The following is a 16,827-nucleotide window of genomic DNA, read 5'->3' as shown; positions in this document are numbered from 1 at the left end:
ATGAACAGGTTTTCCTCCCCTGCTTTTCTCTTTTATTTTCAAGAGTTGTTGGGGGCATGCACTAGACTAAAGACTTCATTCTAGGGTTTTAGTTTTACTGTAAAAAAAAGTGTAGTAATGGCTGTTGTACAAATAATGAAGTTATTCACAGGAACAGTTTAACTGAATAAATCATTGGCTAGGATAAAAATGCAGAGTGATATAATTACTTTTTATCAGCCGTGTTGTATACTCTCATGTATATGTGAACTCATATATATATATATATATATATATACATACACACACACACACACATGCACATATGAATGCTCACAATGCCCCAGTTTGAAAACCTGCAATAAAATAATTGTATTAAACATAGCGTGGGTAGAAAACAGAAGCTAATGTCTATATTTCCCCCTGAGTTTTATTTGACTGAAATATATAGTAAAATCATATGGAAATTACTGAAGTTTTACTCAATTACTTTCTCTGAGAGTGTGCCAAGGACATTAAATGTGATAGTGTCCAATATAGTTTCTCATAATGACTTTTTTCTTACTAGGTCATTTTCATTGTGCTTCAGTTTTTCTTTGTAAGGTACATGATTATACATTAAAGAACTGTTTAAAGGAAAAAAAGGTCTTCAAAAGTTCACAAATGCACATAACTTTTCATTTCCTGGTTTTCTTGGGATGAGAAATTCTAGGAATAAAGAAGCATGAAGCAAGTCTGAAGAGCAAAAAAAAGGAGAGTTCTATTTCTTTATAACTACTGCATTGTGCACTAGAATTCCTATACTGCTTATTAGAGATCAGAGTGGAGTGGTAAAATTTTATGGTAGCTTTGCATTTAATAGAAAGCGTAATGTATTGGAACTGGAAATAAAACAAGACTACACATCTCCTGGAACTCAGAAATACGTGGTAAGGTCTATTTTCCATATTTTACCTGCAAATACAAGTATGATGTATACGTTTATAAGCATAATTTTAATGTTAATAATAAAACGTTGTGAACTTGAAGGGTCCACTGAAAGTGACAGTGCAAGAACTTGATGGATCATTCAACCATACATTGCAAATTGAAGAAAACAGTCTTAAACATGATATACCTTGCCATTCTAAAAGCAGAAGGTAAGAATCAAAATAGAAACTGCAAGTATTTTTAGTATGGATATATGAAAACATATGGTGCAATGATGGTAAATATATGCTTTTTAAATTTTATGTTTGTATATTGCTTATCTTGCTAAATAAGATTTACCTGTGATGGGAGGGGAGAAAATAGAATTTGCTACTGTTTATGGACAGCAAGAAACCTTATGTTTTATATACAGTTCTTAATTATAAGTAAAGGTCTTAAATTTTATAGAAGTTTTATAAAGACCTTATTTTATATAGAATGAGTTGAAAGAGCTTATTATACAGAATGAGTTGAATGAAGACTCTAATTAATCAAATTATTCAAAATGCCTTTGAATGGGAAAGACAAATTAGAGGGAAGACAAATATAGGCCAGAGGAGTACCTTAAGTGAAGATATATGAATGAAGCACTGGCACATTTTTCCTTCTCTGTTATGAGTGCCAGGGCTGTTCGCTAAACCTAATAAGCAAGAAAAATAACATACTTCCCAAATAGGTTCTCTCAGTTTCCTAATACATTTTAATAACTGCTTTGACCTCTGCTTCTCAAAGTTGTATGCTTATGTGTAATTGTAAAAAAGGTGGGAGTCAAATTTAAACCAATGTAAAATATTGGTGATTAATTATTTGAACAAAACTGATGCACAAGTCAACTTCCTGAATATTTATTTTTGCTGGAGAGAGCATTATTTTTCACTGTGGTGAAATACACAGAGAGTAGTTTTGCAGACTTAAGCTGCATGTATAAACATATATTTGCTAGTATGGTAAATCTCTAAATATCTATTTTTTTCTATTTTTTCTTTTTTAATAGAAATAAGAAGAAAAAGATTCCACTGATGAATGGAGAAGAGGTGGACATGGACCTTTCTGCTATGGAGTAAGTTAGCTTGTTGGAGTTTCTCAAGTGAGACTGAGAAGTTCCCCTTGTCTAAAGCATGCTGTTTTGAAGGATTTGATAGTGGTATCATTATTAGATTGGCAAATTACAAGACTATACCACATTTCTTTGTCTTCTTTGAGACTTTTCTTCTGTAGCTGGGAAAATACTGATGAAGTGTCAAATGTATAGCTTAACTACTATTATCAGTTTTTAAAAAATCTTAGACGTGAAGGTGATAGCATAAATTACTCAATTATTTCTAACACATTTCTAATAATATCTTTCAGCTGAATTTATCAGCAAATTGTAAACAAGAATTTGCTTGTAACAAAGTAAGAGCAATTTTTTTTGGACCTCAATAAAAACCTTTTAACTAAGATAGAGATATTTCTAAAATATGTGGTTAATTCTGAAAGAATCTTTTTCATTTGAAAATAAGTGATGAAATGCTTCATACTGAAATTCATATTGGCATTAATTTCAGTTGGAACTGTTTAGCTCTTTGGAAGCAAATTCTTGCTCAGTGTAAATAGCCGCTTTGTCCTCCTTGAGCTGGAGCCAGTGGTGCTCTTAGAAATACTGAAGGTGTTGGTACCTTGTTTGCTGCCTGAGGGAAGTAAATAATCTGCTCTTGAAAACTAATGGTATCTCTTTGAGGAAGGATAAATTGCTTGTCACCTTAAAAGTGTTGGAGATTCTTGTAAATTTGACCTCATCTAAAATATGATTAAAAATAATATTTTAGGGGATATTTTCATTGAGCAAGTTATTGTTATAATTTCTATATGGTAGCTGACATATGAATAAATAGTTTAAAAATTGTATTTAAGAGCAATTAACATAAATATTTATGAATAGTTCTGAGTGGTTATATTCAACTAGCTATTGTATTACACTGAGCTGAGACCTTAATGATCTTCTTAGAACTATCTTTGAACTGGTATATGATGTTATGCAAGTCACTTATGCTCTGTTTATCTGCTAACCTTCTAATCTGTGATGGTGTCATTCTTTTGTCCAGTTTGGACTCCTCTGCTTCAAGTATATATGACAATGTTTATTCTTCTAAGTGCTTTGTAGGCACTCTTCAGTGTCCTTTCTTCTTGACAGTAATTCTAGATATTCTACAAATGTGTATAGAAATATGCATTGTATTTATAATGATAGTCTTTTCATCATTCCAAACTCTCTCCTAATTCCATATTTGTATTTTGTTGTTTTCAATTTTATGTGGAAAACTGAGTAAGAGACTTTATTACATAGTTTGTGCTTATTGCTCCCATAAATGACTTCTGCAGTCATGGTGCTATGTGAATACTGAAGTATAAAACACTTCTTTAGGTGGAATAAAAGTAAGTAGTTTTATCTGTAGAACTAAAATTTTAATCCTGTCTGTTCATACTTGCACTTTTATCATCATTTGACTAGGCAGTTCTATGAATTTGCATGATTACCCTTGTCATCTTTCACCGTGATAGCACGTGTGTGTGTTTGTAAGGGACTTTCATATCAGTTGATAAAAAATAGTATATAAAAGCCAGATGTTTACCACCAGACTTTTTTTGTTGGATTTTTTTTTGTACTCTTAAACTGTAGAAGATGATAAAGTGCTCCTCACCTATTAAAGTTACTGTGTCTGAGGAAGTAGAATTAAATATATTGAGATTATACACCAGTTTACCATGAACTCAGGTCTGTAGGTTAAAAATAGTAAACCACTGTATTCACTTTGACACGTCAGAGGTTTGGACAAATTGCACTGGGAGGCCACAGAACTGCTATCCTGAAGCAGGAGATTGAACCAGCTGACCTTCTGAAGTCCTCTCTAACTTAAATTCTTTTATGGTTCTTTGACTCTAAATACTTTAAAAATAGTGCATAACAAGTTAGAATATCTTTTGAATTTTTATAGTTTTGAAATGTTGTAAGCTATTAATGTTTTTCATGTCTGTCTTAGTGCTGATTCTCCTTTGCTCTGGATAAGAATAGACCCTGATATGTCGGTACTGAGGAAGGTAGAATTTGAACAATCTGATTTCATGTGGCAGTATCAGCTTCGATATGAGAGAGATGTGGTTGCACAAGAAGAAGCCATTCTGGCACTGGAAAAGTTCCCTACTCCAGCGTCACGGCTTGCACTGACTGATATACTAGAACAGGAGCAATGTTTCTACCGAGTGAGAATGCTGGCCTGCTTCTGTCTTGCAAAGGTGAGGTTCTGTGGATGGGGAAGAAATCCAGTAGACATTGTAAATGTTTCAAAATGAGTCAAAACTCATCACAGTTCTTAAACTGGCTTGATATTTAGCCTCTTAAAAGTGTTTGCCAAGTATTTTTAACATGACTGATTTGAAAGGAAAGCTGTATTATTTTAGTCTGTAAATGGAGACTGCAGAAGGCTTTCGTAATTGTCAAAACTGAGATGTCAGACATGAAAACCACAAGGGATTTTTCCAGTTTTCATTAAGTGGCAGAAATAAAAGACTTCTGTTTAATTTTTTTCAGAGCCAACATGTTGGTTTTTTTTTTTTTTTTTTATATTTCACTGGGAAGTTTCTTGGCCTGTCTATTGAGAACTCTGAAGTGCTGAAATTCATCTGTCTGTCTAATGTGAATTCACATTGCTGCTCTATATTGTTTCCGATTGAATAGGGGCACAAAAGAAACATCATATTGGTCTGCAATTAAATATTAGCAAGCCAAATAATTGCCTTGAAAAGGGAAGGTCTTTTTTCTTTAGACACAAAATTTGCATTGAGAATGAAAGTTGGAGAACTTCATAAAACAACTGGGTGGAAACACAGAAGAATAAGAATTTCTGAAAAGGCATGTTATTGACATAGTTTCATTGACATAAAGGTGTACTTATTGACAATTTGTAGAGTTCAGATTATTGGCATATAGCTTGCTTTCTGCTGTGTCCCTGTTGCAATAATTTGGTACGTGCATAAACAAAAATCCTTTGGCCATATTTTGAAAATCAGAATTGATTTTCAATATTATGAATATTATGAAACACTGATATAATACTGCCAGTATCTGACTTAAAATATGCACATTTCATAATGAATTCACTTGGAATACTTAAAAGTGTATAATCCACAGGTAAATATGAAAAGAGCAGTTGTTACAATATTTAAATGCAATTCTTTTTTCTGTCTTTACTTTGAATTCTCCGGTAACTGGGCTGCAGATAATCATAACCAGTTTTGCTCAGTTGTAATTGTGTGAAAAGTCTTGCATCTACGGGTAAGGTTGTTGACTTACAGAAAAAAGGATTATAAAGCTAAGTAGAAAGTATGGCTGTGACATTGAATCAAGGTGAAGGAGCATGGCAGGACAGAGTTGTAGATACGTTTATGTAAGTTACCTAGGAAGAAAGTGTAATATATTCTATTACTAGTTCTAGCGTCAGGGCTTTAGTAAGAAACAGTTCCTGTTATTAACTCAGTTTAATTTTTTTTTTACCTTGTAAATATTCAGGATTTGTATTTATTGAAAAAAACCCAAGTTCCTCATGTTTATTAGGGGGAGGCTTCTTTTTTGTTGATTTGCAACTTCTAGCTGGATTGCGGTTACTGTTGTAAAATGTTCTTGATGTACTCATGTTGATACAGAGAAATGATAGGTGACAATACAATTATAAAACTGAATTTAATACACTTTCTAAACATACTGTATGCTTCGTTGTAAAACAGCACTTCAGTCTCTCAGGCATGAAGTATCCAGGTAACGTATTAAATCCTCATTGATAAATAAGTTAATAGATGTGCGCGTGTCGGTGCACATGCACGCATATTGAGTAGTTCATCACAAATAACTCTACAGAAGTTTATGTCACGGTATTAATTCCTGGGAGTATGTAGGCTGATTTTCCTGTTTAGATCCATTGCAGTGTTGATGATGTGCTATAAGGTTTTAAAAAGCAATAACAACAACATAAACTCCCTCTTGCAAACATTCAGGAGTTTCATAGCTGTGCGTGACAGTTACATCTCAGGCAAGTTGTTTGTGCTATACTGAATTGAAGGATGCAGAAACAGAGTGTACCTGCTGGCTTTTTAAGTAGAACTAATGCAAGACAGGCTACTTGAGTTACGATGTGGGAATGTGCAAATACATTTAATTCAAAGCGTACAGCATATCAGTAAAATAAGTAGAAACCTTGGATTCAGTCAGTATTTAAGAGAAATTCAAATGAGTCAGAGCACATTATAAGACAAAAAATACTGAAAAGATTATTTAACTACTGTTAATTTAATTTGAAAATACTATTGCTCATCTATAGATTTTGCAAAATGAAATGCTTAAAATAAGCAGAAGTTAAATAATATTTAAAAATTTACACTTGAATTTTAATGGAATAGGGAATATCTTGTAAATATTGTAACCTTTGATAATATTTTAGGAGTTGGGTTTTATTTTACACTGCAACATACATTTAAGATTTGCGGTTTTAAGTTCATCGTCGTGGTTTCTAAGCAGTCTTTGGATTAAGTTTCCTCTACAGGAAGAGTCGTTTTGTACCTTACAGAAATAGCTATACCTGCATCTTTAGTTTGAAGACTTCAGTTATTGGCAAGGGAACATCTAGTCTCTCTTTAGCTTTCCTTTGAAGCCTGACTGAGTGGGAAAATGGTTTTCAGTAACAAAGCACACATCTTTTTTAAGAGCAACAGTGAAATGGATTGCTGCCCATCTTCAGATAGCCTCTTGTGTTTCTTTCTTATATTGCATACGTAATACCTTTTGAAACAAGCTAAATAATTTAGAAGGAAGTATTCTAATTTATTTTCTTCTGTGTAAAACCAGATTTTTACGTAGTTTGTGGTGGGTCTGTTACAATATAAAGTCCTGCTACATTGTAGGGTGCATTGGCCCCATTTGTTTGCATGCACACACACATATGCAGTCTATCATCAGTCTTAATCCATCTTCAGGCATAGTGGTTCTTGTCTGCAGGCCTTCATTGCTCCGTACAGATGTATGAAACCCAGGATGCTGGGAAGGCACAAAAGCATCTTTGTGTCTTTGTGGAACCTTACCACCTTACACCAAAATAGACTGTAGCAATAAATTCGTCTCAGTGCACAGTCTCTTTGTGAATTACAGCGAAAGTTAGAGGTAACTGACTTGCCTTTCACTTTAGGGGTGGTCTTTTAGTCTTAGAGTGGCTGAGGCCTACTTAAAGTCTAGGCTGAGGTTACTGGCAGGGTAAATTTGGAAAGCAGGTATTGCAAAAGCCTCTTCCATCACTGGCTTCTGTAGACTCAAAAAACTTGGCTTAGTAAACACAAGACTTTTCATCTAAAATATAAAAGAGAAAATAATTAAGAACAGAAGTTTATCATGGAAGATGTCTGCAACTAATTATTTTTCCAAGTGGAACAATTTTCATAAAATTTACCTTTAATAAGGTAAATTTCACTGCCATTTGGAGATGGCAGTGAAAACTTAACTAATATAAGATAATACACTGATGAAAATATGTGTCTATTTGAAGGACAGTATGTTCTTGGCAATTATCCTTTTTGATTATGGGAAATGTGTATTTTTCTACAGCCAAACTAAACCTGCAGTGCTGATGTTAATGTAATTTCCCTTCCTCCCTAATTATACAGATTGCAAATTCCATGGTAAGTACATGGACAGGACCGCCAGCCATGAAGTCACTCTTTACTCGAATGTTTTGTTGTAAGACTTGTCCAAACATTGTGAAGACCAACAACTTCATGAACTTTCAAAGCTACTTTCTGCAAAAGGTAACATTTTTTTTTTTTTTCACTGAATGTTTCAAAAGAAATGTCAAAATATAGAAAAGTTCCTACAGTTGACAACTACAGGAACATGATAACAGAGTCGCTTTACCCTGTCAGAAAAATCCAAAATAACTAGTTCTTTCTTATATGTCATCTGTTTGTTCCATCTTAGTCAAAAATCAGTTAAGAAAATTTTAGCCTTTTTTTCTGAGTAGCTGAAGTTAAATTTGTAGTTTATTCAGAAGAATGGAGTACATGTAATAATTATTTGTAAATATTTGTGAGCTCATTCTTAAATACAATTTGTTGCACAGTAACAAAGTTACTCATTTTATCTTTTAGATTAATTGAGCAGCTGTCTTCATTAATGGCAATGATACGATACTGCAAATAAAAATCTCATAAATCTTATCTTAATTTGGTGGGCTTTTTAGATCAAGGCACTACATAATCCTTCTTGCCCTCTCTTTTCTATTAATTGTCAACATCGTGTATTGCTGCAGCTTTTTTTACGTTAATGCAGGTTTTTTTTACTGTGACCTATAATCGTTAGTTATACAGTGGATAACAAAATGAATTACAACAATTTTCTCTCAAGATTCACTTTATAATTATATTGGATGCTTGACTTCTTATTTCACAGATTTCGTATTCCTGATTATAGAGAAAACTCTACTTTTGTTTTCTTACTCTGTCCAAAACTGCTTAATGCTTCTCCCCACATCTCTCTCGGACCTTTTTTGTATTTTTCAGCTCTTTTTGTCATTGTTCGTTCTTTCCTACTGAATCTTAGGCTTTTCTCCCTTTTATTCCCATGTCCCAAGTTTATAGACCTAGAGTAAGACTTCTAAATCTGAGTGGAGCCTAGAAAGCTGCTTAGCTCATTCTAAATAAATACCTCATCAGGCTAATACCTGTCTGGCTAATAATGCTCCAGGCTTCATTGACTCCATTGGATCTATATCTCTCGATGGTAATGGAAGCTTAGACATCATGTTCACTGGAAAACACCCAAATTCAGTCTCAGAATGAGTTCCATCATCATTTTCTATATTTCGTTCTTTTTCATTTATCTTTTTGGTAGTGCCTTGACTTGAGAGTCTTTTCTTGGATATACAGTTTTTTTCAAATGTCTGCACCATGACTAATTATTGAGCGACAATTACATAGTTTATTTGATCTGAAAGTTTTATAGCATGTGGTATCACTTTCAAAAAGCATTTAAATACAACTTTTCAGAGATCTGCTATTGTAAAATTGTTAATTGGTCATTTTCAGGATGTAGCTCTCTTCAGGGTGTAACTCATTTCATTAATATAAGAATGGTGTTGTTGTTAATTTTATTACACAGACGATGCCTGTTGCTATGGCCCTTCTGAGAGATGTTCACAACCTCTGTCCTAAGGAGGTTTTAATGTTTATTTTGGATTTGATCAAGTACAATGATAACAGGAAGAATAAGGTAAAGAATGTGTTCATTTCAATCTCTCACTTTTTTGTTGAAAAAAGTCTTAGTTCGTATACTGCATGATATTTTCTGTCACTAATGTAAATATTTGGTTAGGACAGTTGATGAAAAGGTGATACACTAAAGTAAATGGTAAATGTTACAGAATGTTCTGTAGCTGACATTTCTATGGCAGCATTTCTTGGATGTTTCAAAGCTCTTTGTGCTTGTTGACTTACTAAGGACCTGCCTGTCTTCATTTGCACACATACTTTTCTTGCTTTACTCTTTTTCATTCAAAAGACCCATATGTTTTGAGAAAATGTGCATGAAGCTAACACGTAGCATGCAAGGTTAAGCTCTGTTTTGTTGGGTTTGTTTTCACCTTGAGAAGAGTATTTGAAAGAGAAAGGAACAGAAATAATCTTTTTAAAACAATATACAGAACTCTGGGATTCTGGGTTCTGAATGTCAGCTCTAGTTCACAGGACTGGATTGTCTTCATCTAGTTAAATAACACCTGAAATCCAGGTCAATATTGTTCCGTCACTAAATTGAAGTATCAGAGTTGAAAGCGTTGTAATCTGAAGTTTCAGATCACCTCTGAAGGATGATTAGTTGACCTTTAAGTTCCTGAGATGATACAAAATTCCATCTTCCTAGCTACAGAGGAAGTCTACAACTGCTAGGAGCCTATCGTAAGCTTCCCAATTACGCACTCAAAGTTAAGTGGAACAGATCTGACGCCTCTTAAGCCTCACTTTCTTGTGTGTAGAAACACATGCTGTAACAAGACACTTGTTGCAAGATTACTGAAATAAGAGGACGATAGAGGGTGGAGAGGCGGGCAGTTAGACATGTGAATGCAAGCACCAGTAGTCACAGAGTGTGGCGAGTTGTGCTAGCATCTCCCCACTACCAAAGGAGAGATCCCACCTCACTTTTCCACACGTCCCTTCCACACATGTGTTTGACATCTTCTGCCGAATCTGACAGATATCAGGTTTGTTTAGATCAAATTAACTAACATTCAAGTGTGGTACTTTTTTCTGCCTTTCAAATTTTAATTTTATTTTTATACTTTTTTTGCTGCTTACTAAATTAACATGACCAACAAATGCAACAGCCAGCACAATGGAAGGGGTGAAAGAGTAAGCTCAGGTAAAAGGAGGGAATGAAGAAGCAAGATTTCCCTCACTAAGCAACAGTTGAGCCCATTAGTTCACCTCAGAAGCTTGTGAAGTTGCTATCTAGATAAACTGTCTGATTTTCTGAGGTGCTAAGCACCCATTAACCTTGGTAACCTTGGTACTGAATATAGAAACAGTTTTAGATGCTCACATTTAGAAATAGTGGCTTTTATTTTCCATATCTGGAATATTTTTCAATGCCTGATTTTTCTCTTTTTATAAAACAATGTATTACTATTTATATGCTTATATTGCTATTAATATGCTCTTATTATAGAGTGAAGATTAATGATTGATAGTATGTCTGCTTGCTCAATCACTCAGATCTGTTTCAGAACGAATTTATTCCTATGCAGTTTTTCACATGCTTTTTGTTTTAAGATCTTGTTCTATAACATTGCTTCAACATTTCTTAGCTTTTAAAAATATATGTTGTTATATCTGCTTGTGTTTAAATGCTGTTTTTATCTAGTTTTCAGACAACTACTATCGTGCTGAGCTAATTGATGCCCTAGCCAACTCTGTAACTCCTGCAGTCAGTGTGAACAATGAAGTTCGAACACTGGATAACTTAAATCCTGATGTTCGACTTATTCTTGAGGAAATTACCCGTTTCTTAAATATGGAGAAGCTTCTTCCCAGTTACAGACACACCATTACAGTCAGGTGTGGTTTAATAATTGTTGTACACATGAAGAGAGCACACACATTAACGCTACTTTTTTTGGGTTTTATGTACCTTTCTGTAGTTAATATTTGAGATTTTAGCTTGCATGTCTTAATATAAATGTCAAATTCCTTCCAATTTCCAAAAGTTTGTCTTAATTACTTTATTTTTCAACATTAATTTTTATCGATGTGGACTTTTAATAGCAGGCGTAAGTGGTCATGCTTGTGCCTCTTTAAGAATAGCATTTAAGACAGTTTTGCAAAAAGTAGCCTTGCAACAATATCTGTAGAGTACACAACATAATCTGAGCTGTGTTTTCTCTCTAAGTTAGTACAAGGCTACTGAAATTAAACAATGGATTTGACATGGTGGGGAATTTTATTTGTGTTTCTGCCTAATTCAGAGTTAGAGAGCTATGTGTTAATGCTGTGAAAGTAATTGTAACATGTTAATTTGGATGATATAATTCTAGAAAAATTGCAGGACTTGATTGTGAAGAAATTAATTTTATTCTTCTTGGCTGGCATTCCAGAAACATAATGTACATTGCCTCTTTCTACCACATCTAGCTGTTTAAAAGCTATTCGAGTGCTTCAGAAGAATGGTCATGTCCCAAGTGATCCTGCACTCTTCAAGTCATACGCAGAATATGGACACTTTGTAGATGTCCGAATAGCAGCATTGGAGGCTGTCGTTGATTATACAAAAGGTAGTTTTTTCAAGTGTTTTGACACTTTGTAACACTTGTGATATAATAGTAAAGTGTAATACTTCCCTCATTAATATTAAGTTGAAATACTGTCCACCAGAAAGGTGGTGTGATGACAAATGTATTGATAAGAAGGTGAGACTGATATTAATGCTTTGACTTAGAGAATGCAAGTTTTATGACGATGTAGAGAGTATTGCTCCTCAGTGTCTTACAAATTGAATCAGATACCTAAATTTTGAAATAAAGAGCAGGACAGCACAATAAGTAGTGGTAAGTGGTTTTGGTAATTTCTTTTAACACTTCCTTTTCAGTGATGTTGATTCAGTTGAGTTCAGCCATATTTGCTAGTCAAAGTTCTTGGTTTTGCTTTACCTTATTGCTTATCTCTTTATTTTGCTTTTTCCATGCACCTTATGGTTATAAATTTTGAAAACTTAGATTATTTTAATGATTATTCGTTGGTTTTGCTTTGCTGTTCCTTAGACATAGCTTATGTTTGTGAGATGTTTCCGTTCTTTGAATATTGTCTTTATTTTAGTTGGTTGTTGCAGATCTTTTCTTAAATGCCATTTGAAGTTGAAATTCAATCCTGACAGTTTTTCTAGAAGCAGTTAGAAATTATAGCTTTAATGATTTGCATTTTATAAAATTAGTTTAGTACTACATTGACCTGTTCATTTATTTGGGTTAGTCTTTCTCTGTTCAGCAGATTTGTGACAGTTCTTGTGTTTGAAGGGTTATCCCTATCAAAGTGGCCAAATCCTTCAGTTTTTCCTCTGTGAGCAAACTAATGATTCTAGACTTCTATTTATTCTGCTCAAATTTCATGTTTTCATTTTCAGGACAACAGGGAGTTTCCTTTGTTTTTTTGATGAATAATTGTTTTCTTCTTTTTAGAAAGACTTTGTTACTTTGATCTTACTGCTATCATTGTGTCCAAAGACTTCACAAACTAGGTAGGCAATGGGAGGTTTTGAGGCAATTGGAGTCTATGAGTGGATGCATCTGGTGGAATTCAGACATATGCTTACAGACTGAAACCAGACTGTTATACAGAAAAACTGAAAACTTCAAGGGAGGCTGCGCACTGAGCATCACTTTCAGGCTCAGTCCTCGTGTTGTAATTCACCGGGCATTCTGGATCCATAACCCACTCTACACGTACCATTTGGTGACCCTGTGAGTGATACCCAGCTGGAATTCAGAACTCTGCTGGTGCTGTGCATCTCTCTCTGTTAGGCTGCTCGCTTTGTTCCTCCCTTCACAGAATGTTAGTGGAAAGATTTGCTGGAGAATGGAAAGCTTACTCATCAGCCTGCTTCCTTTAGAATAATCTCCTCTCTAATTCATCCCACCCTTCGGAATGACAGACTGATAGAAATAATGTTTTCTCATTAAATTCTTGACCTTTTATGGATGATGTTTAATAGTTAATAACTGAGTTGTACTGCAAAGTAATATAGTACATCTTTAAAACAATAAGCAAGATAGGGTAAGCTGCTTGAAATACTCTACAGGAAAGTAAAACTTGAATGGTAAAAAGTAGTAGAAAGATTACTTGAATAAATCAGTGATGGAGCTGAATGTAATTTTTGACTGAGCTCACTGTGAGATCTGGAAATGATGGATTAGAGCATTACTGTACCTAACGGCCTTGCCCCTTGCCAGTGACTTTTCCTCTGATGCAGAGGTAGTAGATGCAAATATCTATCTACTATAAGGTCAATACAATTCACAACACAGCCTACTATCTAATTGATCGTCAGTATAATTCCTCAAATATAACCTTCCAGCACTGAATACATTGCCTTCTGCTCTTGCTGTACAACTGGTGAGTTTTTGGTGGAGGGGTAAATGTGGAAGCTCAGTGTGCTGACTGACTCTTTAGCTACCCATATAGAAGTTAGCAGCGCTTGTCTCGCAGAGCCCGAAACCTGGCTTTGGAAGGAGAGCTGGCTGATTGGCTGTCTATTGCCAAGAGGTCTGATTCTCGTTGTTCCCAGTTACCTGGTTTCCAGTTCATACTGGATGTGAACCAGCAGCTATCAAATGCCTGTTGCCTGTGCCAAAGCTGGCCTTTTAACAGTTCTTGTAAAGGAAGCTGACAGATTTTGTAATTTCCATAAAAAGGAAAGTCTGTGTTTTCTGGGGCAGTGTGGAACTCCCATGTTTTTCTACCAACTCTCAGGGTAGGAATAGCACTGCCTTTTTTTGAGTTACTTTAAAAGAAATCATTTCTCCATGGAACTGAATAAATTGTTTTCTTTGCTGTTAATAGTAAGACTTTTTTTGAGACACAGTAACTCTGTAAAATGCTTGAGGCAGCATATAAGGACTTGGACAGTTGATCTAAACTGGCTTGAAGTGAACAGAATTTATTAACTTTTTAAAGTTAGCTTCTGATAGTTATATGACTATTAGTAGTTGTATGTATACAACAAAGCAGTTGGATATTTATAAGAGGTAACAACAAACTGTTCTAAATAAATAACCATAATTAGATAATCTCATGAATGTTAAAGTTTAGGGTCTCAGAGGTGCTCTGCTGTGATTGAGAATTGATATACTATCTCCTGTAATTTGAAAAAAATCTCCAGAGGATTTTCGATTCAGAAAGCAGCACGTTTTTTATGTCTACCAGAAGTATGAAAATCTACACATCTTGATTTTCCTACCACTTTCCCCTAGATAAACAGGATGGTTGGTCTGTGAAATGGGAAGGAAATTGGGTCAGAGCTGCATGCCCAGTACAAGCTAGGATCTACGTGGCTGGGGAGCAGCATTGCTGAAAGGGACCTGCAGGTCCTGGTGGACAAGCAGCTGACCATGAGTCAGCAGTGCACCCCTGTAGCAACAAAGGCAAATCGGATCCTGGGCTGCATCTGCAGAGACGTTATTAGCAGAAACAGAGTGGGATGATCACATCTCTACTCAGCGCTTGTCAGGTCGCATCTGAAGTATTGTGTCCAGTTCTGTCTCCCACAATTCAAGAAAGATGTGGACAGACTGGAGAGGGTCCAAAGGAGGGCCACAAAGATGATCAGAGGACTGGAGAACCTCTCCTGTAAGGGAAGACGGAAGGAGATAGGTCTTTTCTCCCTGGAGAAAAGAAAGCTTGAGGGCTCTCATCACAATCTCTGGTACTTAAAGGGCAGCTACAAAGAATATGGAGGCTCTTTTTTCACAAGCAGCCACATGAAGAGGATAAAGGGTGACAGAGTACAAGTTGTACCAGGAGAGGTTTCATTTTGATGTGAGAAATACAGTTTTTATAGTGGGAACAATCAGTCAGTGGAGCAGCCTCCCCAGGAGTATGGTGGAGTTCCCGTCACTGGAGGTTTTCAAGATGTGGTTGGACAGGGTATTAGATAATCTCATCTAGGCTCCTTTTCATATGAAAGGTTGGAACAGATGTTCTTTTGAGGTCCCTTCCAAACTGAGCTGTTTTATGATTCTATGATTCTTCTGGTTAATAAGATTTATTCTGCCCAAGGTAATGTTTAATTTGTCATTGCTCCCCAAAATGTTGTGTAGTTGCTATATAAATTTGAAGAGCAGGTTAAATTCATTAGTAGCAAAGCTTTGGAAGTCTAGCAGGCCTAGTTTACGCTATAAGGCAAATAGCAGGGAAGACTTACTTTATTTCAAGCACAAATAAGTTTGAGAAGCCAGAAAGACTTTTTTTTCTTGTTTTTTTTTTTAAATCATAAAGGTATGGTGTTTCTTGGTTATGTTACCAGTGCTATCAGCCTAAAGGAATCATCCCATAGACTTTTCATTTTCTAATCAAAAGCCATTTTAAAATCCCTTTTGTTAACAGTTGAAATAATTGCAGCTTGCTTATGATTGTGACTTAATGTATTCGCCGTGTTGTGAGTCTTTGCTGCATAGTTATACAATATTGTTTTTCTTCCATGCAAAACAACTTTTGCGTGCAGTGTTCTTGCTGCCTTCTAACCCAGGCAAGGTAGCTGCCAGGAAAAGCAACTGTGCATGGAGTCGAGCGCAGGCAGTCACTAATCACTTAAAAGTATGACTTAGGCATAGCTTTTCAAAGATTTCTCTGATTTTTAAGGCAAATCTGAGATTGCAGTTCTGTTCTGTATGGATACAAATTTGCTCTGGCATCATCCAGAATTGTGTAGCCATGGTTTAAATGGTGCAGAACATGAGCTAATACGTTCTGCCTCTGAACAGGGCTTATCAGCCCAGTTCAGTGCCTCACCAGTATAACAAGTTCTGCTTGGACTGTGGGAAGAGGAGACCTGACTTGCAAGTGGCCTGCAAAAGACTATTCAGCCATCTTCTAAGCTCTACTATCATGTGGTTTTTAATGGCTTGGCTGCCTCCTCTGAACCCATGAAGAGATCTGATGTTCTAGTTGTCCAAAATATTTAAAGAACTTCTAATAGAACTGAAGTGCTGATTCTCATAATATAATTTAAATAACTGACCCTTCCTTTAAAAGCAACTTACTCTACTGAAATAACAAGGGAATAAGAGATATTAGAACGGATTGGACTAAAAAAGTTGGATTTTAAAATTGTTGACTGAAAACTGACTGAGATCAGGAAGGAGAGTTGAACTGAAAATACAGTAGGCTTGAGGAAGAAAGAAATATATTGCTAGGACCACAAAATGGAAAGCAACAGGAAAGTTTTTGGAGCTGTCTATACAGCAATGATTAATACACTCCAGATTCTGAAGTAAAGCAAAGCGTAGGCAAGCTCTTTATTGTTTTGAGGAAATGAGAAGAGAATACTTTGTAAAGTCTTACAATTATGCATGTGAGAAAAAGATTACATAAAAATTCTTTCTTTTTTTTTTTGTAGTTGGTGATGATGATATCCTGTGTTGTCTCCTATTTTGCAATGTTACTCTAACAATCCAAGGGATTTTGTAATGTAATTTAAATTTTGAAGAGACAGTCTGAATTTGTTTCCAACAACGTCAGGCAGCAATTTTCTAGAAGCATATGCTGATAAGTTTCAAAATACATTGTAATTGCAAAGTATTCTGATTTAAAAAAATAAGGAAG

At 35.2% G+C, this 16,827-nt stretch overlaps 1 protein-coding gene across 2 annotated transcripts in view; it reads left to right on the top strand.

Annotated features, from left to right (window-relative positions):
* Positions 1–16,827, top strand: part of TAF2 (TATA-box binding protein associated factor 2) — a 61,936-nt gene that overhangs the window by 24,823 nt on the left and 20,286 nt on the right. For both annotated transcript variants that reach the window (XM_086741210.1, XM_086741211.1), the window contains exons 13-20: positions 794–908; positions 1,009–1,118; positions 1,943–2,008; positions 3,969–4,221; positions 7,633–7,773; positions 9,122–9,232; positions 10,880–11,073; positions 11,647–11,786. In XM_086741210.1, coding sequence (XP_086597336.1) covers positions 794–908; positions 1,009–1,118; positions 1,943–2,008; positions 3,969–4,221; positions 7,633–7,773; positions 9,122–9,232; positions 10,880–11,073; positions 11,647–11,786 — 1,130 coding nt within the window. The remainder of the gene's footprint in view (positions 1–793; positions 909–1,008; positions 1,119–1,942; positions 2,009–3,968; positions 4,222–7,632; positions 7,774–9,121; positions 9,233–10,879; positions 11,074–11,646; positions 11,787–16,827) is intronic.

This window comes from Chlamydotis macqueenii, chromosome 2, assembly GCF_036417535.1.
Source record: "Chlamydotis macqueenii isolate bChlMac1 chromosome 2, bChlMac1.mat, whole genome shotgun sequence".
Taxonomy (NCBI): Eukaryota; Metazoa; Chordata; class Aves; order Otidiformes; family Otididae; genus Chlamydotis; species Chlamydotis macqueenii.
Note: the sequence above shows the minus strand (reverse complement) of the source record. Positions and strands in the feature narration are given on the sequence as shown.